The 27,935-nt window shown below is 40.0% G+C and overlaps 1 protein-coding gene across 1 annotated transcript in view; it reads left to right on the top strand.

Moving 5' to 3' along the window:
• The window catches only part of LIX1 (limb and CNS expressed 1), a 59,908-nt gene extending 38,829 nt beyond the window's left edge, over positions 1-21,079 (top strand). The window contains exons 9-12 of the mRNA XM_015536083.2: positions 5,415-5,555; positions 7,844-7,939; positions 16,224-16,301; positions 18,208-21,079. Coding sequence (XP_015391569.1) covers positions 5,415-5,555; positions 7,844-7,939; positions 16,224-16,301; positions 18,208-18,495 — 603 coding nt within the window. The 3' untranslated portion in view covers positions 18,496-21,079. The remainder of the gene's footprint in view (positions 1-5,414; positions 5,556-7,843; positions 7,940-16,223; positions 16,302-18,207) is intronic.
• The last annotated feature ends 6,856 nt before the right edge of the window (positions 21,080-27,935 follow it).

Below are 27,935 nucleotides of genomic sequence, written 5' to 3'. Positions count from 1 at the left end.
GCTGTCAGTTGGAGCTGAAGTCATCTGAAGGCTTGATCTGTTCTGGAGGATCAGCTTCCAATATCACTCAGATGTCTGTTGGCAGAAGGCATTAGTTCCCTACCATGTGTGTTTCTCTGTAGCACTGCTTACAACATGGCAGTGGCCTTTTCCCAGAGAAAGCTGTCTAAGAGAGAAAGCAAGTGTTACCAAGACAGATACCACAGTCCCGTTTATAACCTAATATTGAAAGTGACATACCATATAACTTCTATCACATTCTATTGGTTACATACACCAGCCCTGGAATAGTGTGGGAGGGGACTGCATAAGGGCGTGGATGCCAGGAGCAGAGATCATGGGAAGCTATCTTGGGGCTGGGTACCACTGCCTTCCAATAGTTTTCCTCAGCACTGCCGCACTCTTTTATTTATTTTTTATTTTTTGCTTTAATTTTAGATTCGAGCCAGGAGGCTTTGAAATGATTATTGTGATTTATAATGTATCAACAAATGAAAGGCATCTGAGCATCAAGATAAATGTCTGAGTGGGGTCTACTAGCTGCTTGAAAATCATGTAGCTTCACATGCCTAAGAAATCCACAGCTGACTATCTCAACTATTAAATATTCCAGCTCTGCACTTTAACAAAGTGCAAAGGACAGAAGTTGTCTCTCTATATTAACAAGTAAGAATGGTTAGCGGATAAGGCATGGTTTACGAATCTGTATTTATGATTGGGGTCTGGCTGAAAAACTGAGAATAAACCATACAACCTGGGAAGTCTAATTCTAGCAGGAAGTTGTTTTGAAATAACATCATACTTCATTCACTCTCCAACTGATGTCTTTGATGACCAATTTGGACAGGACACAAGTGTCCTGTCACTTACCCTATTTTATTTTCTTGCAGCATTTCCTACTGATGGTAACCGTAATGGTGCCTATTCTTACAAAAGAATCCACACTCTGATGTAGATTTGCCAAGCAGATTGCTTCTGGCTACATTTCTTGCCCAAGTGCAGGCCCTTATGGTTTGAGAGATCCCATTTAAATATCCCTAAAGAAAAATATGCAGCCTTTACTGGCTTGGAATTGTAGCTCTAAATTTTAGAAGAAAGCGGCTGGTTAACATTATAGACATTTTGAAGTACTTGTCTTTTAGAAATGCAAAGAACAATAGCAAGAAAAGCCTTTTGATGATTCAGAATTTATTTTATTTTATGTACTTATTAATTGGTACACTTTCTCCCCCATTTTAACCAAAGATTCTGTACATTGAAACAATAAAATAAGTAAAGACATGTGTCTGCTTTAAAATCTTGATATTGGTGAAGTCTTCGTAGTCCTTTTTCATGCTTTCTGGGAAAAGGCTCTTCTGTTCTCTCAGCCCAGCAGCACTTTGATCTCAAAAGCAGTGCCATTTGGTTGTAAATGTATGTGGCGCCTTTGATCTACTACTTAGCTGGTCTTATTTAAAATAGATAGCTTCTTTTATCTAAGTAGTGTTTACTAGGTCTCTCTCTATGAAAGACAGTTTAAATTGCTATTATTTAGATAGAAAGCTATATAAAGTTTCTTAAGATTGCCCAGATCTGAATCTAATTTCTCTAAACTCTGAAACCCCCAATGGCTCTATTATAGATTTTGTAAAGAAAATTCCTATTAAAATGGGATACTCCTACAGATGTCAGGTAATATTTGCAAAAACTTTGCTTTCTGATGGGAAACTGACTTTACAAAGAATAATAAACATATTCTACATTCAAGCAAAAATGGTAATCTTAGAGTGCCTGAACTAATGGCAATTATCCCTCAGAAATTCACATATTAATAGATTTTTATATTACTGTGTTATACATACCATACAGGGTATATTGAAATGGGATTTTTAAAATAATAAGTACATGTATTTAATTCTCTTCTTTCTGAGGGTTTTTTGAGCATTTTGTCAGGTGCCTTAAAGACTTACTGAATTTTTGGGGTGCCTGGGTGGCTGAGTCAGTTAAGTGTTTGACTTTGTTTCACTTCATGATCTCACGGTTCGTGGGTTTGTGAATTCAAGCCCTTGCATCGGGCTCTGTGCTGACAGCTCAGAGCCTAGAGCCTGCTTCAGATTCTGTGTCTCCTTCTCTCTCTGCCCCTCCTCCACTCATGCTCTGTCTCTGTCTCTCAAAAATAAATAAAAACATTTTTAAAAAATTAAAAAAAAAAAGGCTTGTTGAATTTTCTAGACTGTATTCAATTGAATACAGCAACAAGCTGAATGTCATTCAACAAGCTATATTTCAAGTACAGAGACATAAAAATGACTTAGTCACCGACTCTGCCTTTAGGATGCTTACTGCCTAGGGTTATGGGGCAGAGCACTGGCAGATAATTACATGGCAGTGTGGTGAATGCCTCTCATGAACAGTGATCCTCCCACCCTCACCTTGGAGTGGTCAGGGAAAACTTCCTGGAAGTGGTAACACCTGAGCTTCCGTGAAAGCCCACTGATTCAGAACTCAGTGTTCCATAAATTCTCAGCCAAGTCCATATGACAAAATCAACCTATCTGTCCAGACCCCCCTAATTGAATAAAGTAGCCTAAACCTCAGGAGAGAGCTAAATCTTAAAAGACTTTTGCTGCCTGAAGCTATCCCAAAGCCTTCTTGCTTGTCATTCAACTCTAAGGGGAAAAACCCCAAATCACTTTCATATATATTTTAGAACTCTAGCACCATTCTTTTTTTTTTTTTTTTTTAAGTTTATTTACTTTGAGAAGAAGAAGAGAGAGAGGGAGACAGAGCAGGGGAGGGGCAGAGAAAGAGAGAAAGAGGGAGTCCCAAGTAGGCTCCATGCTGTCAGTGTAGAGCCTGACATGCAGGACTCAATCTCACAAACCAAATTGTGAGATAATAACCTGAGCCAAAACCAAGAGACAGATGCTCAGGGTCTCCTGGGTGGCTCAGTCAGTTAAGTGTCTTACATCGGCTCAGGTCATGGTCTCACGGCTCGTGAGTTCGAGTCCTGTGTCAGGCTCTGTGCTGACCACGGAGCCTGGAACCTTCTTCGGATTCTGTGTCTCCCTCTCTCTCTGCCCCTCTCTTGCTCACACTCTGTCTCTCTCTATCTCTCAAAATTAAATAAACATTAAAAAAAATTTTTTTAAGACAGATGCTCAACTAACTGAGCCCCTCCCCCAGGCACCCCAGCATCATTCTTTATTTAAAAGGAGATATTGGAACTCTCTGTGTGTTATAAATTAAAATAGCTGTGTATAATAGCTGTTTTGTTAGGCTACTGCACGTTTTTTCCATCCTCCCTGGGGTCACGTTTCTATTTCAGAAGTCTTGTCGTTATTTCATCTGGACCCTAACCATGTGGAGCACTTCCAAGTGCTGACCCTGGGAGCAGGCACTCTGGAGGATGCTCAAGAAGTATACAAGCTGCCTTCCCAGGCCTGGAGGTTGGGAGAGGGGCAGGAAGAAGTGATCCGTAGCCAAGTACGGGATCGTTACAATAGTTGTCTCAACTGTCCAAAGAGGGAGGTTGCAGTGGGAAAATCACAGGGGCTGGGGCCTGACCTCAGGGGATTTGTACTGGGTTTGTGGAGATGGAGAGGAGAGGCCAGCCTCTGGAAGATACAAGAGCACGAGTTTGAAGTGTTCCTCAGTCAGTGTCCGCATAGTCAGAGTGGGGCAGATGAGGTAGAGGTGGGGAGGTGTGGAAAGCAAACTGAGGGGGTTTGGCTTTTTCCCTGTGGAATTAGTGAATTCTTGAGGCTACAAAACTACAAAATAAATTGGGATCTTTGGTATTTTCCCTGTTCTTCCACATCAGTCACCAACCACTACTGATTCTGAGAAGCATGCATTTTAGGTGGTAGGAGCCTTGGAGACCAGAGGGCCTGGCCTCCCCATTTGTCCAGTGAGGAAATACGTCCCAAAGTTTAGGAAGCCCAGGTCTCATGATCATGAAGTAGCAGAGCCAGAGGTGACTGGCTACGTTGTTGACCAGGACCTGCTTCTGGGCTTCTCTTCCCAGGGCTTGTTTCCCACCAGGAGTTCTGGAGTAGGTTCTACGACCCTTGGCAGTTCATAGGAACCTGTGGGAGAAATGGCATCACACCCTCCAGTAGGAGTGAGCTCCAAGGACAGTGCAGTTCTCACAGGGCTTCATCCCTGTACCTGGACCCCCAGGGTCCATGCTAAGCCAGAATTTGAATAAGAGGAGTTGTAGCTGACAACAAAAGAAACAGGATAGAAAAGAATCAAGACACATTGAGTGACCCATGTGAGCCACAGGAAAGTGAGGTTAGGAGAATGGAGAGCAGTATTACTTTTAGGAGGAGTTATTATTTTTTTTAATGAGTTGCTAATCATAGTCTGCCTATGGTTCCTAACTTCAGAAAGACCAAACAGGGCATATCCTACCCAAACTGTGTGGACTGAGAGCAAGGTGGAAAGGGTGGTCCTCAAGAATATCAGGGAATGGTTATTAGAAGGAAAGTGGGGGATAAATGCTGGAAAAGAAAAACAATAGATTTTGACATTAGCTCCCTTGTCCTAACCTGGACATGTAAGCACATATAAGACTCAGATATTCCCATGTGTCAGGTGTTCTCAGGATTTTACCTATATTAACTAATTGTGCCTATCCTCAATGTGATGACATAGGAATTACTATTATTACCATTTACAGAGGAGGAAATTGAGACACAGAAAGGGCTAACTTGCCTATAGTCTTTCAGCAAATAAGTACCATAGCTTGAATCTGAATCTAAGCAGTCTAACTCCGGAAACTGTGTTTTCAATTATTCTGTTAAAAATATCTCCAGGGAACCTGGGTGGCTCAGATGGTTAAGTGTCCATCTTTGGCTCAGGTCATGATCTCATGGTCCATGGGTTTGAGTCCCACATCTGACTCTGTGCTGACAGCTCAGAACCTGAAGCCTGCTTCGGATTCTGTGTCTCCCTCTCTCTCTGCCCCTCCCCTGCTCATGTTCTGTCTCTCTGTCTCTCTCAAAAATAAAAAAAAAATAAAAATTAAAAAAATATATATCTCCCATTTTCCTTCTTTCCTTACATTTTTCTCCTTCTGAAATAAGGATTTGAGGAAGGCACTGAAGACAAATGTAATCACCAAGTACACAGTAGTAGCCATTATTACTTTTATTATTATTTATTACCAGTTTGCAAAGCCTCTGGTGCAGAGTAGACATTCAACCACAGTAAAATAAGACAAAAATCAATGGAAGACCAACCAAGACATTTTCATGGACTCTAGGGCAGAAAGATAATCTCATGATCTTCAGGGGATTAGCAATGAGTAAGGAAGAATAGGTGCAGAGAGTAAATGTATGAATGGAAATGTCCAGAGATCCACTGAGGCAGTGAAAAAAATGGTGAGATGCTGAATCCTGTAATAACTCCTTTTCTCTTTTCTTCTTAAGTGCTGCCTAAGTAGAGCTGAGGCCAGACGGGATGCAGCTAAAGTGGCCCTAATCAACTCCCTCTTCAATGAGCTGCCCTCTCGAAGGATCACTAAGGAATTCATTATGGAGAGTGTGCAGGAAGCAGTTGCCTCCACCAGTGTGAGTACCCACTAGGGTAGAGCTGGCTGCACTGAAACACTGAGGCATTTCAATCTTGGGAAATACTCAAATAAGCAAATTCTTTAAGAACTGTGCAGGAACTTGGGGAACTTTTTTTTTTAAAGAACTTGGGGAGTTCCTTGTGCAGGAACTTTTTTAAAAGAACTTGGGGAGCCTGGCTGGCTCAGTTGTGAGTTCAAGCACCACACTGGGCATAGAGTTTACTTAAAAAAAAAAAAAAAAAAAAGAATTGTGCAAGTTTAAGTTTTACCCATGAAATCATTGATTTTCAACAAAACTAACACTTGGATTAGAAATCAAGAAATTGGAACTGTCTTCCTATGCCACATCACAGAAATATTTTTTAGACGCCCTAGATCACCATTAACCAAACTTTAAATCAAAGTAGATAATTTGATCCATCCTGATTTGTTTACTTGAATGTTAGCTGTTTGAAAAGCGTTGATTCTTTTAGGGTTTGGGAATGCATACAACTGAATACTGTTTTAATGTAGAGATAAACTAGCTCATTTTTCCCCCAAACTTGAGTGATGATAAAAATTATCTGAAGTGCTTTAGTAAAAGTACCAATTCCCCAGCCAGTGTAGGAATCCGGCAATCTGTATTTTTAAGGAAAGGCTGACTGCTCAGATATGGAAAAGCCATATTCCCAATATTTGTTAGCTCTTAGAATTATCATGCTTAATAGGAATTACTTCTTTCAGAGAGCTGAAAACTTTTTACAGAGAAAATTTCTATAATGGACGTAATTAATGCAAAATGCGTAAGAACAAAAACTGTCTTAGAAATCCAGGAGTAGATGATTTGCCCCTTGTATTATGTGGAGCTTCTGATACTTGTTACCTGCAAACTACAATGGACGAAGCCTTGGTTTCTTACTGTGGCAGGTGTCTCTGTGTGTGTCCTCCAAAAACAGGAACTTGGCATTACTGAGGGAATTAACCACCTCCTGATTTTGCCATTAGCATGGATAAACCCCATCTGAGATTTACATTCTCTGATTACCTTAATCTGGTTATAAAGGTTCTGTCATTTTGGAGAAGCTGCTGAAAATGAAGGACACATTATCGCCCTAGCAGTGACCCTTTTGTTCCTTTTCCCCTCGTAAATGCTCTTGTCACCCCCAAGAGAGATAAGAGAAGGGGTAAGGGACAGAGAGTGGTTGACCTGGCAGGAAGACATCAGGGGGCTCTGTTCTCTATCTGCTGTCAGGATGAAAGGAAGCCTTTATTTTCTTGCCCTGTAAATTTTAAGTGCCTTTGAGGAAGAGAGTTAGGAAAATGATGCCTGATTTATATGTGTGGAATTTACTCAGGAGCAGGGAGGGGCCCTCAGTGTAAATGTAATTTATCATTTTTTTCATGGAAATTTCTCAGGAAAGAGAATATATAAGGTTTGCAGGCTCTGGATGGATTTCCTCTGGGATATTTAAAAAGCCAACATAAATATTTCAGCAGCAGCATGTTAATGTTATTGCATTCAAAAGCTATAAATTTGCTAGTATCTGATGCTGGCAGTTGTTTGTTCAGTCTCACAAAGGCATTGCCCACTTTCCCAGAAATCCAACGTCCTGGGATACTAAAGGGCAGGCCCCAATGCCAGCCCACAGCTTGTGTTAGTTTTTTTTATTGTTACTACCCCTAACTAAATTGAAGAGAAATTTCAGTTCTACTCGTCACCCACCCACCTTGTTTCCTAAAGATTAAGCAGTCCAGAAGTGAAAAAATATACACCAAGATCCATGTCTCCAGGTCAAACACCAACATATTATAAGAACTCCCATTAAGAATCATGGCAGTAAAATATGAATGGTCCGTACAACCAGAGAATTATTTCCCTCTCAGTTATATAATCTTGCCTGGTTGCCATCAAATCAGAACAGGGTCAGCATTTCAGTGTTTCAAATAACAGATGAAGGCAGCCTCAGAGGGCAACTATTCACACATTACCACCATCAACAGCAAAGACCTTGTGCAAGATACAGGAATTTCTACTTTGGGAAAATTATTCTTTTAGCAAGTATATAATTAGTTAACATTCTAATCAAAATCTAGATTCAAATTGATTACAAAATCCTCCTCTTTACTCTGAGTCATGATGAGATTAAGAATTTTATCCCAAATCAACTGGACACTTGGGTGTAGAATGCACACCTGAAAGGTCAGGAAAATAGAAATTTCACTGTAGGGCCATGGCATTAATTCGTGAACACCAAAAGAAGAGGAGGGAAAATCCATAATATTTTCCTTCTCTGCTTTCCTCCCAAGGGCACTTTGGATGATGCAGACGACCCCAGCACCAGCATTGGAGCCTACCACTACATGTTAGAGTCAAACATGGGGAAGACCATGCTGGAATTTCAGGTATCTGACTTCCTGCTATATGTTTAATTTTGCTACACAATCCAGAAACTTGTGAGAATGCCACTCTTATCATTAACATCTCCTTTCCCAATAGTCTAGTCTTTTTTTTTGTTTTGGGCCTTTTAACCTAACCCTCTTAGAATCCAGCATGGTAGCTCCATTATAGCCACACCTCAGTAGACTAAAACAAACAAGCAAACAAAGCAGAGTCTTTGCTTTCTTAAAGGGAAGTAAAAGACTTAAGTCTAACGAACAGCTGGGGAACACCACCACTTGAAGACCTTGTAACATTTCACCAGCTTTTCAGTACAAAGTTCCTTTTAAGCCAAATTGAACACTTTGAAGTGTTGGTTTTGACCATTTGGTTCTTAATTTTCGGAAGTCATAGATGAAGTTGCCTACAGTGTACATTAAACAATGCCCCCCTCGCTTCTGGCATTTCCACTAAACAAGATCTGCCACCACCCATTGTTAACTAAATCAAAACATTTATCAAGCTGTAACTCTGTTTCATCCACTGCTGACAAGCAATAATAGAGCTGAAGAACTATATTACTTATTATTTGCAAATCAATAACATTAACAATAAGAATAATACTCATTGACACTTATTGGATGCTTACTTTGTCTGACACTGTGCTTACTGTGCTGAGCATTTAACAAATAGCATAATTTAACACTCACAATAAACATATGAGTATTTATTATCCCCATGTCATCAGGAAAGGAAATGTGCCATATTTAGTCAATTGCAGAGCAAGGGTTCAGACCCACGCACTCTAATTTCTGAGCTCACAGTCCCAACTGTTATCTTTTATTGGACTGGGCAGATGAAAATTCAGCAGTGATTGGGCATGAAATGTGTGCCCTCTAAAAAAACTAAACTTGGGTATTGAATATCCATATTTATGCAATGCTAATAGGAATCAATACACAATGTTATAATGAAGACACTATACCTCCAGTATTTCTGTTGTTAGATTCCGAGAAGCAATCAAAGATACAATGTTTTATGGACCCAAATGTTCATTATGGTGTAGTTACAGTGGTCTTACAGCTGAGCTCTGAAGCCACCAGCTTTCAAATACCTTTCAAACTATTTTCTGGACTGCAATGCCATAGCCACTTTGTAGGTGGATACGTCCCTCCTGCCCATTTTTAAAAAATCAGTATTTTCCTTCATTAGGCATTTGTTTTGTCCTCAAAATTACCCTCTCTTCATTCAGTCACCCAGTTTTGTTTTTTTTTTTTTTTTTAATGTTTATTTATTTTTGAGAGAGATAGAGTAAGTACTTATGAGTCGGGGAGGGGCAGAGAGAGAGGCAGAGGATCTGAAGCCAGCTCTGCACTGTCAGCACAGAGCCTGATGTGGGGCTTGAACCCACTAACTGTGAGGTCATGACCTGGACTGAAGTCAGACGCTTAACCAAATGAGCCACTCAGGCGCCCATCCCGTTTTCTTTTTAAGTGACAGTGGTTTCACTGGCCTTTGAGGCTGATTGTCTTGGTTTTGAAGAGACTGGGTATCCCTAAAGCATACCCTCTGGGATAGACAGGGGCATGCATCAGCTCAGTGATTCTGAGCCCAGACTCTGAAGTGGGCTGGCCCAATTTAGCTTGGCTCTGCTTCTCACCTCTAAATCTGTTTCCTCATTGTATGTAAATTAGGGAGACTATTAGTACTGGCACTACCTCACAGTGCCATGGTGAGCGTTAGATGGGACAATATAGAAAGAGTCCAGAACATTTCTTAGCATATGGTAAATACTCAGTGAATATTGGGGCGCCTGGGTGGCTCAGTCGGTTGAGCGGCCGACTTTGGCTCAGGTCATGATCTCGCAGTCCGGGAGTTCAAGCCCCGAGTCGGGCTCTGTGCTGACAGCTCGGAGCCTGGAACCTGTTTCGGATTCTGTGTCTCCCTCTCTCTGACCCTCCCCCGTTCATGCTCTGTCTCTCTCTGTCTCAAAAATAAATAAACGTTAAAAAAAAATGTTTTTTTAAAAATAATGAATATTGACAACTGTTATTACATATACTTCTGAAGAAAGACTGCTTCACCTGAAAGGCTACCAGATGGATTCCCTTGGCAACTTTATCTAACCTAAAGGTTTCAAATGAGGAAAAGATACCTCCCTGCACTAAATATTTCAGGGGTCTTGCTGTAGGATAAAAGGGTGGAACTGTAAAGGGTCCGTGCTTTTCCCCCATAAATAATCTAAAGTCAAAGAGAAAAAAATGAAAGGGAAGAGGATAACACAAAAGAAAGAACACCAATTTGTCAAAATTGGACAGACTGTGTGACACCTGCCCTATCACTTCCCACCTGGGCACTTCAGTATTCTGAGACTCAATTTTCTCATCCATAAAATAGGAATCATAATGCCCATTGTGTAGGATTTTTGTGGAATGCACATAACGTGACATTTATACAGCATCTAGTACAGTAATTTCCCCAAGGAAGAACCTCATGTATTTTAATTCCTCCCCTCTCAACCCCAACCAAAGAAAATTGTACTTCTTTTACTATAAAATGAATGCTGCCTGCTCTAGTACATAGTAGCTCATATGTGATTTAGTAGCTGTTTTCAGAAAACTAAGAATGATTTTTGAATGCAATTAGGTTATTAATCTGGCAAAGATGAGGGAGGCAGGATTTTTAAAAATTCTTAAAATTTTGTCCAAATACTATGAAAGGCTGTACTCAACCACCTTTTAGTAATACTTTAATTACCTTGCAATGGGCTGTATGTTTTCTGTGTGGTCTATGTAGTAAGGTATTTAAGTATGTGAAATAATAACTTGAATCAAACTGTGGAAATGGTTCATAAATTCTCAGAACAGAGGCTGGGGACAGGATGGGGGACAAAGGAAGAGGATGTGAGGGCAGGAAAAATCCAAACTCACTCCCCCAGTAGGGATGCTGGCAACCCAGGAGGACGGCTGTGGAACACATCTCTTTTCCTTCCGCCAGTTCTAGGTTGCCTGCTGGGTCCCAGCACATTCCTTGGTGGCCTGGGTTAAATGCATCAGCTTGTTTCTTCACATAATGGGAATTGACCACAGACCTGGGCTGTTTGTAGCCGACACAGCAATTCAGTACCCCTGGTGGGTAATAGACGTATGTCTGTATCTAGCTACGGATGACTATACCATATAAAAACAAGGCGGGTGTCTCCTGACTGCCTGCAGGCTTTCCAGGGGGGCTGTCAAGGAGGCAGCACTCAGAGGAAACGTGATAGGCTTCTGCTTACGTTCACTTCGTGGGAGGGAAGCTGGGTAGCCTTCCCATACAGAAAATTGCCTGGTGTTTGGGGGGAGGGATGGCGACAGCACTAGCCACTGGGTCTTGTCAAGGTCAGATTTGAGGCAGACTTTGACTGAAGCTGGTTAATATATTTACTCTGAAGCCTAATGCAGTCCAAGGACGACTTGTTTATTTACATCTTTGCTAAATTCTCCAGGTCGCCTTTTAAAACCTCATCCCATAAACAAATTTCCTCTTAAATCCATTCTCTTGGGTGGGGAGATGGTGCCCACCTGTTTTTCAAGTTCTCCATTTACAGTGTTTGTTTTTCTTATTTCTGATGAATCACAGAACCAAGAGAGTCTCCCAGACAGAGTTCTAGAGAGAAGCAGCATGCATTTTCTCCCCACAAAGTAGCTGAAAGGGCAAACATTGTTCCTAATAGGAGGCAACACCAGGAAGCACTGAGGACAGAGCCCAGCTGGTGGTGGTTTAAACTAAATGAATGACAAATTGAACCAGGAAAACTGAAGAATGAAAGCTGCAATTTGCACTTTTTCCTAAAGATGAAGAAAACACAGGGCTCGATTCTCCATTTGATTTCAAATTTATTTTACTGATCAGGACTGGCTACATAATTCTTGGGGCCCATACAAGATAAAAATGCAGGGCCTTTTAAAAAAAAATTGCTAAGAATTTCAAGTCGGTGGAGACTTAAATCAAGCTTGGGGTCCTGTGTGACTGCACAGATCACAAGTTCATGAAGCTGGCCTTGTCCCTGAGACAGACTCACCAGAAGGGATGACTAGAAAAGGAGAATTAAGCATTCACCTCAGGCACAAAATTTAAAGGAGTTTCAAAAAACTCAATGACAAAGACAATATTATAATGCACTATTTTATTTTATTCTTCTTATTTTTTTTTAGAGAAAGAGAGTGCAATCAAGGGAGAGGGGCAGAGGGAGACAGAGAATCTTAAGCAGGCTCCACGTTCAGCATGGAGCTCAATGTGAGGCTTGATCCCATGACCCTGAGATCATGACCTGAGCCAAAACCAAGAATTCTACTCAAGTGACTGTGCCACCCAGACACCACTATACTGTGCCACCCAGACACCCCTATAATGCAATATTTTAAAAACTCAAAATGAATGTGTGAAAATTCATAACAAACAAATATCACCCTAGTCCCAACCCAACTTATAGGCCAGCTTCTTGTTTACCTGTCAGCCTACCCAGACTCCCCAGGCTTCTAGGTCAGCCACATAACAAGAAGCATGGCACAAAGACATGAATAAGGAACAGGTCAGATAGCTCACCAAACATATTTCCTTTAAAGTGATAAGGTTTTGGGGCATCTGGGTGGCTCAGTTGGTTGGGCAACCAACTTCAGCTCAGGTCTTGATCTCACGGTTTGTGAGTTCGAGCCCTGCATCAGGCTCTGTGCTGACAGCTCAGAGCCTGGAGCCTGCTTCAGAGTCTGTGTCTCCCGCTCTCTCTACCCCTCCCCTGCTCGCACTCTGTGTCTCTCTGTCTCTCAGTAATAAACATTAAAAAAAAAAAATTAAAGTGATAAGGCTTTGACAGGTAGAAAACAAAACCATGAAAACCAGGCAGCAGGGGATTATGATGGCCTAGGAAGAGAATCCTTACAGAGGCCCACAGCAGCCCTCTCCTTGCTCTCCTTGCCAATCTGCAATAATGCAGGGATTTCTGATGGAATCAACGAGAGGCATACAAGGATTTCCTGGGGTTAAGAGAAGGGCTCAAACAGCTTCGGGAAGATTTGAGGATAGTAAAGGTGGTCTTATGAAGGAAAATAAAGAAGTAGGACAGGAAGAATGTGGAAATATTTCAATATACTTTACATAGTGATGATAAGATTAGCATCTCTACAAAGGAAGGCAATGACTAGATTGGGATGTAATGTAAGAAGGCAGAAAGAAGGTCATCTTCCCTGTGGGATTTTAGGAACAAAAACAGCACTGAGAAAGAGGCAGTTGTGTTTCTGCTGCAGCAAAAACTCCTTGGGGATGGAATAGAAATTTGGACAAACCATAAGGGGTAAGGAGGAGGGCTCTTCCACAGTGAAAAACAGTTCAAGTCTCTGTGGGGAAGTTTTTGAGAGATGTCGGTTGCCAAGGGACATGGGAACAGTTTTTGGCTCTGTTCATGGCAGAATTGTGGCTGCTAAAGTCTTAGGAGGACTGCTGGGTGGAATGCCAAGAGTTTATCTGGAAAGGGGGCAGTAGTTAGTGTATAGATAAGAATGAGAGCTTAGAAGACATTGGAGGAAGAATATGTTACTAAGGCAAAAATTGTAGGATGGTGGAATTAAGAGCCCTGTAGGCTGTTTCTCAAACTGGGAGACAAGGACAATATCAAGAGGGCTGTTGAAAGTCACAGAAGAAACTCACTATATCTTTCTGGGTTTTACTGAGTGTAACCATTATAAACTTGGGTTGGGGGGAAAGTGGAGGAGTGGAGGTGGTATGCATTATTTTAAAAAACAGATATATACACTAGAATACAAAATAAAACATGAAACGGAAAGAGATGTCTTATTTGGAAATAGTGGCCCTCCTGTAATATCACAGAGACTGTTTCCTATCAGGACATAAAAAGTGTTCCTTTTCATTTTTATGGCTACCAAGTCTCTAGTGAGTAGGTTTAAAGGTACAATGAGAAAGGTAGCACAGATTTACCCTCTTCAGTCACTGGGGTTACCTTGCTGAGAAGCACAGGGGTGAGAAGCAGATTACATAAGATTTAGCTGTAGAACAAACCCACTCTCACTTTTCCAAATTATCAGAGTGACATGACAGACTGAAAATCTGGACCAGGGAGAAGTGGAAAAGAGAGGGCATAAGAGGGGCAGCTTCCCTGAGCAGTGGAACCAGAGCCCTAGGCAGATAGTGGCATCTCTGTTTGGGGTAGGAGGAGTAATTCTGCTGGTATCCATGAATTATTTTAATTAATAGAAACACATGGTTTTGCTTTTACTGAAGTCTCTATGGGCCCTTTGAGTGCTTACTTGAATAATAGAATATAGACAAAACTCCAAACTGAAAAGAAGGGAAAAAAATTACATTCTACTGGCAATTTTAGACATAAGAATGGTGATATTTGCTCTTCTGATCATCTTATAGCTTTAAAATTCAATAATTTTAAGATATCTGAAATCTTAGAATGCCTTAGGTCTCTTCATTTTCATAATTTAAGCTTCTTCCTGAGCAAGCAGAGGTAAAGACAAAACAATCAGCTTTTTTAAATGGTCGGTAGGACATCTGTCTCAAAGTTAAGTTTTCATAACTAGTGTCATGACCAGGAATTTCCTTAATTGCATTGTGTGTGTTGTTTATGCTGTTAATCCACAATGAGGGGGGGGTAGTCTCTCTGACCAAAAATGAAAAAAAATGCAGATAATTTCACTGGAAGACGCATTAGGAAAATAAAATCTTCAGTATGTGCATATAGTTTACCTTGCCCTTCATATCATCAAGGGAAAAGATGCTGATAGAAACTCAATGATGTGCTCAGCCCCAGCCACTGGGTATAGGGACTGTGGATTGGTTTTAAGGTCAATTACACTTTATTACCCATATTTGTATGCATTTTCTTGACTGAATTTATAAACATAGGAGAATTTTACAGTTTCTGTGGTTTGTCAATTATATGTTATCTATATTTACTTTTTGGCTAAAATTTAAATGGTTTCTTTAATATGTAATATTGTCACATGATTCAAAGCTCAATAGGTAACACAGAATGTCAGAGGGAGATCTCCTTCCCCATCCTTCCAGACATTCCTGTTCTCTCCCCAGAGACAACTATGTTACCCAGTTCTTTTGTATCTTGCCAGAACTCTTCTGGCATTTACAAGCAAACATTTATAAGGGTTTTCTATTCTTTTAAATCAAATACCAGCACACAGTATATGTGTTATGCATCTTGCTTTTCTTTTAACACCACATCATAAAGACTCTTTATACTAGAACCTGGAGTGCCTTCTCATTCTCTCTCCATGAATGAAAGTATTCAGTAGCAAGAATGTATTGTAGGGGAGGAAAATAATTTTCCTTCTACCCTTATGAGTTCTTAGCTGAGACCCCTGCAATCAAAGACAGATTAACATAAGAAAAACAGAAGTTTATTAGCATATATACCTCACATATATATGAGAGATACTCAGGGAAAAATAAGTATCTTCCTGAGGTGGCTTGGAATTTATGATAAAATACCATCTTGATAGGAAAAGGGGAGGCAGGAGATGTAGGCCTCTTAGGGGATAGCAAATGATTTTTAATAAAGATGAATGGGCCCTTAGTAGAATAGATAGGATGTATAATACTCTGTGACAGAGTTTGTTTGGGTATGGTGTGGACCTCCAGTTTCCTTTTCTATAGTAAGAGTTGGTCTTCCCTGGTTGATAAAATTCCTCAGGAGGAGATTTATCAAAACAAGTTCCTTTTGTCTTTAGGCAGATAAGGGGAGTTCAGGGAAAGACTGTCACTGCATTTGATGTTTTTCAAGTGGCTTAAAATAATCAATATACCAAAATGGCATGTTTTGGAATGACATGTCCTAAACTTATATTTTGGAGTAGCATATTCTGCTACCCTTAAGTTTCATACTTTTTAAAACCATTTCCTTAAAAATGAGCATTTAACATATTCCCAGCCTCAGGCAATTTCAAAAACAGTACAATGAATAATTTTGCCTGCACATCATTCTGAGATATGCTGGTATATTTAGATAACTTCTTGAATGTAGAGTTGTTACAGTATATGTATTTTTAATGTTGAAAGATATTTTTCAACTACTTAGTCATTTTATTGTGCAAATATGGATGTGGCAGAGGAGGGAAGAAAGAATGCTCGAGAATCTTGGAGACTCTAGTGTTTGAAAAGTCTCAAAATTTTCTGATGATATTGTGTATTCTATTTTCCTGAGATAGTTGGGGATCAGAGTTATGCCCTACCCATCTCTCACACTTTCACATTTCTGCTTTGAGATTAAAGACAGGTGTTTGGGTTTTGTAGGAGCTGATGACCATTTTCCAACTACTGCACTGGAATGGAAGCCTAAAAGCCCTTCGTGAAACAAAGTGTTCCCGACAGGTGAGATTTTCCAATCAAGAACAGGTTTATGTCATAGAGACTGAGCAGATGGCTTGTCATCTTCCTAGATTTCCTTTATTTGGATTTTTCTCTGTTTAAATTTGGTACTTTATTTATTAAGAGCAGAAGATACAGGAAAAAAATATATAAAACAATCTATTTGAGTCAGGGACTGACCAACTAGGCATGCTAAGGAGAATATTGCCTGGACATGGGATTCATTTAGCTACCTGTACTAAATGCCAGAATGGAGGGATCATTAAGACAGACTTGATTTCTAAGTCAGGTGCTAAATCTACTCTACACGCCTGCCCAACCTTAGAATTTGTGCCTTCACCGGAATCTACCCCCAAAACGAAGAGCACACTGTATACACTGTATGTTAGCCAACTTGGCAATAAATTATATATATTAAAAAAGAATTTGTGCCCTCTTCTGTTCTCGAATGCAGAAAGAAATTTGAGAATGTACTGTTTCTGAACTGCTTCACTGAAGAATGGTAAAGTTATCCACTAAAAGTCCCCAAAGGGCAACAGAAATGATTATAAAGCTGGGCAAGCTGGCATTCAGTCACCTCAATTTTTTGGTTTGGAAGTTTCTTCCTTGTTTTTCAGAAATGGGGTCTCACTATTTCTTTGTTACCTATGAGAAGCACCCTTCCCCCCTTTTTTTAATGGCAAAGGCAAACCCTCTCCTGTGTATTGAACAGCTTTCACCTGCTATCTTCCAATATTTATGCTTTCTTTGCTTTCTTTATGCACCATTAGACTTTGAAAGATGGCCATTTATTTTTGAGAATTTGCTAACAGGAATTTGTATGAGGAATAAAGCCTCTACTAGTCAGCTAGATGTGGGTGGATATAAGAGTTTTCCATGCACTGCAGCCCCAGGAGTTTTTAGTTGTTCTTTGGTTAGAAAGTCTGGCTTTCAAAATGTCAAAGATGGAAAAGAAATAAGTAGCTGACAATGGTTTTGGCTATTTTTTTTTCTTTTCCTTTGATTTTATAAAAGGCCTTTGAAACTCACTGGGTTAGTTATAAACACTTTTCCATGGTTGTTTTTAATTTGTTAAGGTCATAAATAAATACCATATGTTCTTGAAAATAAAAATAAGCAAAGCATCCACTCTACAAGATCTTCTTAAAGTGTATCCATCAAACCCATACATTATGTTACAATGTATTGGCAATTTTTTTCACATGAAAATTGACAGGTAGTGGCCAATTTTTAATTGTTTGCAGAAGAAATACTGTACATGAAGTTACCATTATATCAATAATGATAATGCCTATGTTCCACAATACACTTTTAAAGTTCTATTTGTAGTTGCTGTGAGGCATTTGGACTGTCATCTATCTTCCTTAAGCTAACAAATTGACTCTTGTTAGGAAGTGGGCTCTCCTGGTTTCTAAGTCTTGTCCTGATTCAAAGCCTCCTGCTTTCTGCAGGGGGTGAGACCAAACCCAATTATACCCTAATCTTTCCATATAACTGTTTCCATCTCTCCATCTTGCTGAAGGAGAAAATCCTGGGCAGAAGAGTTCAAGGAATAAATGAGGTAATATCCATGTGTGAAGGAATGCATTTTCTAAGGAAGACATTTTCTAGCAACGTCAGAGTTCTGTTGTGAACATTATTGAGTCATTCTTGGTGGTAGTGTTTTGACTTAGCCTGAAGTGACCCTGCTTTGCTTGACCAGCTTGGCCCTTCATTTGCTTTAAGAAGTATATCATGGGATTTTGTTTCCATGTGTAAACATCAGAGAGGTTCAGTTATTGGTAAAACCTGTATGAATGTGGATGTGGGGGGTGGCAGGGACAAAGGAAATGAGGTGTTGGAAAGCCATGAACACAGGTGCCTTTGTTGCTCTTCATTGACACTCTGGACTTTGTCTCTTGGCTTCCAGGAAGTCATCTCCTACTATTCACAGTATTCCCTAGATGAAAAGATGCGCAGCCACATGGCCCTGGACTGGATCATGAAAGAAAAGGAATCTCCAGGAATTCTCTCTCAAGAGCTACGGATGGCCCTGAGGGAGTTGGAGGAAGCCAGGAAAGCAGGACAAGAACTGCGTTTTTACAAAGAAAAGAAAGAAATCCTGAGTTTAGCCCTGACTCAGATCTACAGCGATCCTGACACCTCCTCACCCAGTGATGATCAGCTGAGCCTAACGGCTCTTTGTGGCTACCACTAGCAAGGCCAGGTTCCAGCTGGCCTGAGGTTGGCAGAGGCTGGACTCTAACATTAGGAAGCTCAGTGAAGGAAGTTGTTGGAGGCTTTACCACCTACAGCTACCACCTGAAGGCTGTACTAATTCTTCCCACCCATTCCATTCATAGACTCTCAGAGTAATAGGATCCTTACAGGTCCCAACAATTTTCCCATCACACTTTCAAGAGTTCCTCCTCTTACTGAAAGGATGGAGACAGAATTGTTTGAAAAACATTTCCCAGGTTTGGCTCTAACCTAAAGCCCTGTTGACATGTGCCTTCCTAGATTATGTATGTTGTTTTAAACAATGGGCCAGTGTAGCATCCCCCAAAAGAACACCAGCTGGGACTGGGGAAAGTAGCATGAGAGCAATTTTCAAAAATAGTTGGGATTAAATAAACAACATAGAAAATACACATGGGTCAGAATTTCTTCCTAAGCTTTATAAACTAAGAGACACTTCTACTCTACTAGGTAAAATCCAAAATTCCAGTGGCAATTTTATCTGGACATCCCACTATCAAAGATCTAAAGTGGTAATAGTGAAAATACGTGATAAATTTAACTTGGCTTAAAATGCCAGTTATGATAATTTTTAAAAAATCCACACTCTTCGGTATGGGGATAAATTTCACCTAGAATAGTACTCCTATTCCTCAAGAAGAATTAGTATCTAATTTTAATGAGTCCTGCAAACAGTGATGTTCATTTTTAACTTGCAAATAGATAACTCAGGTTGATTTGTTTTTATTTTTGCCACCACAGTCATCTATGTATCATGGAGACAGTCACTGGATTTTGAAAAATCATTAGCTTTTAACAGTGCTTGCATTTGATTGTTTCTCGTGCATTAGAGAGAAGGAGTCTTTAACTGTCTTTATTTTTGTTCAAGAACATAAGCCAGGAGTAGTTCAAATGTAGTGTCATTTCCAAGTTTTAATTAGACATTGTCATCTCTCTTTGAAAATGGCTTGGGTCAATTAACTGATTAGAAAACCAAAAGCAAATACAGACCAATCTGTAGATGGTTTCTGGTCACTCAAATTTAAGAATGGCAGCAGTGTGAATTTTAGACATTTGTAGGAATTTCCAACTTTATAACATAAAAAGGATTATCTTGCATTTAGTCCAATAATTCAAAATAAAGGATACAGTTTTTTCAATGTTACGTAAGATTTCTTTTTCTTCATGTTTAAGTGAATGCAAACTAACGTTCCTGAAGGCTAAAACCATTATATTTACATTAAAGTTTACAAAAGTATGATAGCTTAACTTCATATATAAATATGTGCAGATGTAATTATCACTCCTTAAGTCCCCATGAAAACTATATATATGGATCATGTATTTTGGAATTAGCCTTTAAAATAAAAAAATTAATTTCAGATATCATATTTCTCACACCAGGGGAAAATTTAGCTTCTTACCTACTGCCTTACTCTGTCATGAAAGGTAATACTATAAATATTAGATAAATTTAATTTAAAAATATTGTGTTAACAAATGTCACATTTCTCCCCAAAATGAGGCTAAGTGTCACCTAGAATAAAACTAAAACTATATTCCCTTATAATCCTAAAAAGAAATTCGAATTAATGTTTGCAAGTTGAATAAATTTTAACATTAAGGAAACTTTCTGTTAAAAGCAATTTTTTCATAAAGTCATTACTCTTTATCATTTCATAAAACCGTAATTTCCCATGTTGGGTGTGATTATAGGTAGGTCCATCTTTGCTGCATTTGCAGCTTTTGACCATGACCACCTAAAGCTGACACCATCTAATTAGATCCAAGAAGGGGAATCAGCAAGGAAAATGTTAAAATTTATTCTTTGCTCTATAATTAGAAAACTGTACCTATTACGTGAACTAAAAGCATTGCCCTTGGCCAATGGCAGTTTTCCCACCTGGTCAGAACTGCCCACTCTTCCTGGAATGGTATGGAACCTATAGCAAAAGAAACAAAATTCAGAATCTCTGCCATTGCTGGAGCCTTTTAATGCTCATTTATAGCAAATCAATTTTAGCTAAGACATAAGGGCTGCCAGTACATCACTTAAACATTTATAATTCCAGACCTAAGAAGAGCCATGTTGAAAAGCAAAGTAGATTCTTCTTCCTCTTTTGTATCTTGTTCTCAGTGATACACTGTGTTGAAGGGGATTAAAGTGGAAGATTCTCTATTTTAAATATATGGAGTTCTGGGTCCTAAACTTTTGTGGTTATAATGCCTTTGAGAATCTGATGAAAGCTATGGACCTTCTCCTAGGAAAATAGAGTGAAGCATATACCTTCAAATTTATGCAAACAGTTTCAGAGAGTTTGTGAACCTCCCCAACGTCCATGGATTGCTCTGTCCAAGGACCTCCAATTTAGAATCTTGAGTACAGACTTATAGTCTCAAACTTTTAAGCATGGATCCAAACTAGCTCAGACCAGCCCTGTGTAGCCTATTTCTAAGATAAATGTTATCATTCTTAAATACAGAATTGTACTGCATTTTGACAAGAATGGTTTAATCTTCACAAAGTCCAAATATACCAAATTGCTATGAAAAAACAGCTTAAAACAAACTAGTCACTAAGTGTGTGAACCTATTAGAATATTGTCAATCTAATAAAGACAGTATTCCTCTAATGATCAGAATTTGTCCATTTGTTCAAAAGCTGTAGTTCACTGATACATTTTCCATTTAATTTATTCACTTACCTCTAGAAAAGGAGAATAAAATCACAGATAGTCCTGAAATGCTATACCATAATCAACTATGAATCTAATCATCTATGTCTCAGGAAAAAGAGAAAGAAAGCATAAAGATTTAACACTTCCCTGTTTCTTTCGGGGAAGCTTTTGAAGACAACAGTATTATCATAGTTGACTTCATCTCTAAGATACTTTAGAGAATTCTGAGTTATATCATGCCATGTCTTTCTTTCTTGCCATGGACAAAAGAAGCCAGACTAAGAATATTTTCATTATCCTTGACTATATTTAAAAGTAAACACTATTCAAGATATTATCACTTTTATATCATTGATACTTTTTTGTTCTGCCTTGCAGAAATGCAAGTATCAAGTTTTCTTCTATGGTGTCTATGGTGTAAAAGAGTGAATATTGTTTTCAGCCAGGGTCCTAGGAAAAAGAAAATCATTTTTTTTCTACCACAGTGGTTCTCAACTCTGGCTGCACATTAGAAATACCCAAGGAGCTTTAAAAATTCCAAAATGTCCAGATTATACCCTGACCAATGAAATCAAACTCTCTGGAAGTGGGGCCCAGGCATCAGTATTTTTTAAAGCTCCCCAGGTTGTTTCAATGTGCAGCGAGGTTTGAGAATGACGGCTCTATCCACCAAGGTCTGGCTCAGAGGTCTATGATCTAACTAGTGGAAGCTATTATTCCACTTGGCCTAGGCCCCAATTCAAATGTTGAGTTCTTTTGAGCTAGGTAGAACCAAAACCTTCAGCTTGAGCAAGAGGATCTCCTGGAGCCCAGAACTAAAGAGGGGCAAGCACCTGCATATCCATGCGCGTGCGTGTACACACACACGCGCACACATGCACACACACACACACACACACACACACATACACTGTATCTTAGCAGTACATCCACGTTCTGCCCCAGGGTCCAGGCTTTCTTTCTCAAATATGGTACGTAAAATATCTACACCAGAATCATCAGGGGGTACTCATTTAAAACTTCAAGTTGCTGGGCCACACCCCGGACCTGCTGACCAAATTACAGGAGAAGGTCTGGGTTATTTACCACTTCACCAGGTGTTTCTGATCACACTTAAATTTGAGCTCTTTTGGCCTAAAGCTACCTAACACATTTTTAGTAGGCAGAACAGCCCTGCCTCTTCTGACATAACTAGCCTCTTGGGGTAGAGTGCAGAAAGGAATAAAGAAGAGAAGGGAAGGTTATCTCTATCCTTTCTGGAAGGAAGATGGAGAAAAACAGAAGGGGCACAGAGATATGGCTGCCTTTTCTCTACCAAAAGAGCAGCTCCCACTCTTTTATCACTTTGGCCTTAACATTTGGAATTACTTTTAATCCCTTTACTAGAAACTGTGGAAATCTCTTTTAGCTCACAGTTAAAGCTACTTCTTTAAACCTGACTAAACCCTGGTAGCACTTTGTTCCTTGGAGCAAAGTAGGCTGTGGGAAAGGCAAGCAGAAGCTTCTTGAAAGCTGTTGAGTCTCTAGAGGTTTAGGAGTGAAAATCCCAGATTGCAATCTATTTTTAGCAGTTCCCATTTTAGCAGCAATTATGTTCCACAAATACATTTGTAAGTCAATTGTTCAACCCTGAAGGCGCATTTTTCTATAGGAGCAATGTCATATATGGTGGCAAGTTTCCCAGACTAGCCTACATAAGCAGTAGGTTACCCCAAATATTGATCTCTGGACCTAATACCTCTCCAGGTTGAAAGAGGGCAGGGGAGGGTGGAACAAGGACAGCTGAGGCTAGGGCATAGTATTGAAAACCTCCCGAGGCATATTTCTCATCCCCAAATTTGTTCTCCAGGCTCTTTATTTTCTCCTTGCTCCTCCATAGATTACCTTGCCAATACACCACCCACTGCCATCACTTGCTGCTTCTTATGATCATGGTTTCTTCTACTTTCTGACTTACTGAAGTAGAGAGGTGACTTTTTACTGCCCTCTTACAAACTCTTTGAAAATTTCTAAGAGGTGTTATCACTAGAAACAGGAACATTTTTGTGACCTAAAAATGTCAGTTACTAAGCTTCTCTGCAGACTGTTTTCACCAGGGCTGGTGGGGAAAAACATAGACACACAAAGCAGGACAGGCTTTGGACAGGCTAGCCATGGAACCTGTCCCATTCCCCCATACTCCTAGATTTCCTGCTTTTTGGTGTTCTCATTAGGTTCCACATGACACTGCCCCATCCTGATCACAGCTGCCCCATAACTAGCCAGTGATTCTGAGTAATCTGGCTCAAAACTCCAAAATGGACTGATCAGTCTGTCCTCTCAGGAATGTGAACTAAGAAACATGAAAAGAATTTGCCAGTTTGAGTTGGGAGGTAAAGTTGGAAGAGTCATGTTCATGAAAGTGATGGTTTGTGCAAGCTGAAGTGAGGAGAAGGAACCATGAGTCAGTAGAGGAAGCTGGTCAGTAGAAAGAAGGGACACTGGTTGGTGCAGAGAGCAGATGCAGGGAGAGGCGGAGAGGCAAGGAGAAGGTGAACACAGGAAGCCCATGAGACGATGGCAAGAGCTGTGTCTCAAGTGCCCTGCAATAAAGTTTCTTATTCTTTATCTGAGTGGATCACATACCTTGCAACCAAGGAAACCATTCAGAGCAAAATCATACTCTATTATTCTGGATTTTTTATCCTCAGCATAGACCCAAAAAAACTGACATCAGAAAGAGCCTCTTCGAATGATAAACATGCTGCTGAGAAAAGTAGATTTAGAACTTGGGACAGAGATCACCTTTCCCCACTCACTCCCCTTCCCCCTCCAATGTGGCCAGGAGTCCTCCCAGCTCTGAAATAAGTTTATGTATCCTATGCTGATCATCCTGCCCTTGCTGCACTGTGTTCTCACCTTCCACAGGAGGTATGACCACAGAGGGAAAATAGAACTCTATTTTTAAAAAGACAGAATTCATAATCTCAAATGACTGTTGTCTTCTTAAAAAACTGGTTACCTTCTCTAACAATCCTCAAGAATGCTGTCTTTGGCAAAGACATTCCTGTCATGAACTCCTCTTTGGAAATGGTCCTCTGAATCCATGCAAGCAAAGGAAGAAAAGCAGTTTCTTTTGTTGGCTGAAAGCTTCTTGCCATCCTGAACTGACTAGTTTATTTTAGCAACTGGACTATTTAGATCAACTACTTAGCAGGTGCTCAATGAATGTCTCTTCAGTAGAAATTTGTTAACAGTGTGTTGGTGCCTTCCTTACTCCTTGATGATGAGTTAATTCATTCACCAGTCTTTCTCTCTTCTACTAGACTAGTCAGGACTCACTTGATTGTAAGGTAGAAATCCAAATAGAAACCACTAGGCAAAAGGAGAGTTTATTGGCTTGTGACACAAAAGTCCCAGGATAGTTTTTGCTGCAAGTACATCTGGGTCCAGGAGCACAAACCGGGACTTGGTCTCTCTCATGATATAGACATGTACATAAGTGTGCACATGTGTATCATTGCTCATTTCTCAAATCGGCTTTCTTTTGTGTCGGCCTCATTATTAGGCCTGCTGTCCCCTGGAGCGGCAAGATGGTGACCAGTAGTGTCATGCTTCCCTCATAGCAGCAGAAGAAATTCTCTTCCCAGCAGTTCAAACCCAAATCCCAGAACTGAGCGCTATTGTGGTGTTTCAGTTCAAACAATCACTGTGCCAGGCCCGAATCACATGTCTGTCCCCATAGAACTAGTGGTTAAGTCATCCCATCTAAACAACTTAGATCTAGTGGAGGAGGGGGAGGAGTCACCTGAGGTGGATATGGGTGCAGTCACCAAAATGAGGAAAGATGGACATCTCCCAAGACATTTTATTTATTTTTTATTTTTTTTAAATGTATTTATTTATTTCAAGAGAGACAGAGAGGATGAGTAGGGGAGGGCAGAGAGAGAGGGAGAAAGAGAATCCTAAGCAGGCTCTGCGCTGTCAGCGTGGAGTCCCAGGCAGTGCTTACACTCACAAGCCACAAGATCATGACCTCAGCTGAAACCAAGAGTCAGAGGCTTAACCGACTAAGCCACCGAAGTGCACCTCCTAACATTTTAAAAATATTTCTCCTTGAGAGTCTTCAGAGGCAGAGTGAACAATAGAACAAATGCAGTCTCTTCAACCTGTAATTGGGTAAGAGGATTCTGGGTAGACGAAAACAACAGATGTCCACTATGAATACATTGTACCATTTCCAAAAATCAAATCCACCCTCAAAGGACAAATTTTGTCACCATTAAGGATGTTCAAAAGAACATTCTCCCCTGAGGGGAAGTCCAAAAGTGTTTCCAGACCAATCACATCACTGGAATATAAGCATACAAGTTCTCTGAGGACTCGCCTGAAGGGGCCAGTGCTCATTTATATGTAAGAGTTCTGTCATGTGGATAAGCCTAATCACTCGCATTAATCTGAAGTCACACTTCATACATCTTCCATGCTGATGAATTGTTGCTATGCAAGTGAGTCAGGAAATTTCCTCTGGTCTATTTCTGGTGGGCTCTGGCTTTCATTATCAGTGGCCGCTAACGCTACTTAATAGAAAGGAAAACAGCTGATACCACCAATTGAAAACAGTTGTTGCAGAACTGGACAGTTCAATAGCCCGAGTATTTTATTTATCCTTGCTTATGGCTAAGCACCTTGAAACCTTAAGAATGGCTCCACTCTGACCCCTGAGTCGTGACATAGGCAGTCATAAAATGATTTGGGAGCAGTTTATTTTGAGGCAATCCATTGTGTTTTTTCCAGATATTTCCATCTTTCCATGTATTCATTTGTAAGTTTATGTCTGGAAGCGAATACACCATACTTAATGCAAGCAGGTTTTCATAGGGAAATTTTGAAAACACAGGTGACCCAATGAAATACTAGGTTACCAGGAGAATTGAAAAGTCAACCTGAAATGATAGTGAATTAAAACTAAAAAATGGGAGTTATTTTACCCTTTCAGATAATTGTCTCTCAAATGACCTGGGAGTTTTGTTTTATTTATTCACTGTGGCTACTTAGATTTTGTTTTAATGTTTTTTGGTCATGAGACCACCAAAGCAAACAAATCCAAAACATGGGGGAGGATGTTTCAATTCTCCTAAAGGTTGAAATAGATCCTTTTATCTTAAATGATGACTTACATCAGTATGTTGATTAAAGATTGGGTCACTAATATGGTGAATTAGAGTAAGACAAGCTTTCTTCCTGCTGCCTTTCGTCCAGAGCACTCTCACTGGGAATGTGCTTTGTGTCCTTTATATTTTCTTCATAGAAATCTAGGACAGGGGTGCCTGGATGGCTCACTCAGTTGAGCATCCAACCTCAGCTCAGGTCTTGATCTCACGATTCATGGGTTCGAGCCCTGCATCTGGCTTTGTGCTTCCAGCTCAGAGCCTGGAGCCTGCTTCAGATTCTGTCTCCCTCTCTTTTCTGTTCACACTCTGTCTCTGCCTCTGTCTCAAAAATAAAATAAAAAACATTTTAAATATTAAAAAAAAACAATCTGAGGAGAGTAGCTCCTTGTCCAGTTTACCAGTTGTTTGTGAAAAGCCAAGGGGGCTCAGCTCTTACTCTGCTGAAAAGAGGCTTCAACAGGCTATGCCTCGCCACCAGGGCAACCTCGTCCCAGGCATTGCAGGTGTCACACACGTTGACAGTAGGATTTACGGGGTCTAAAATGAACGGCCTACAACAAAACAAAACAGAACACAAAACTATTCATTTCTAAACTCAATTTCAATTTGTAGTATAGTGAGAAAGGGGAATGTCAGAGTTAAAAAAAAGGAATTTGGTTAAGAACAGGACTCTTGGAAGGGTGGAAGCAAGTCCACGCGGGACTAATACCTATCAGAAAACAGCAAGTTGCTTCTGCCCCTCCAACTCTGACTCCCTCTCATTTTTCCTCTTCACCTCGGGAGGCATTTCTTCCCTGGTTTCAGTCTTCAGTTACCTCCCCATTTGCCATCTACATCCACATTTGATTCATTCTACTCAAATTATTCTTAATTCACCCTTGAGAAGTAAGATTCTGTGAGAAGTAATCAAAGGGAATTGGCTTTGTGGTAATTAAGGCCTTCTCATTTACAATGAATGACAATAAAGCAACTCCTTGCTCCAGACTTTCTTGATGGTAAACATGCTTCTTATAGCCTAAGGGCATAGAGAAGATACATACTTACCTGGTGTGTTTCTGGTTAACCTTTACAAAAATGGGGAACTTGGGATGGTAGTGTCTGTGCCAAACGACATCAATTTCTGTGTATCGAACCAGAAGTTTGAGGACTGCCCTCATTCCCTGCACCAGGCTGAACAACAGCGGCTTTCCTGCCAGTTCCCAGATGTGAATTGTAAGGAGCTCCACTGTGTAAGAGGAGGGAAGTCTGCGGAATCTAGACACACAGAACGAAGGGTTGTCTACTTCCCTTAACCCAGAAAATGAAGACAGATTTATTCACTTACGAGAAAAATTTAAGCTCAGAAGACAGTTTACAAAACAAGAAATTCTCTTTTCAATCTCACTGTTTATCAAACAATTTTTCCACCAATGAGATGGACCAAATATAAAGAATTATGATATCTAACATTGGTGAGTTTGTGAGAAAAGAGACACTCTCACATTCTATTGGTGAGGATGTAATTTAATACAGTCTTTTTTTCTAAATTAAAACAGTCAACTCTACTAAAATTTGGTATGTTCCATCGCTTTGGTCAGCATTTTTCACTT

This window comes from Panthera tigris, chromosome A1 (genome assembly GCF_018350195.1).
Source record: "Panthera tigris isolate Pti1 chromosome A1, P.tigris_Pti1_mat1.1, whole genome shotgun sequence".
Classification (NCBI taxonomy): domain Eukaryota; kingdom Metazoa; phylum Chordata; class Mammalia; order Carnivora; family Felidae; genus Panthera; species Panthera tigris.
The sequence above is the reverse complement of the archived record's forward strand: the minus strand, read 5'-3'. Positions and strand labels throughout refer to the sequence as shown.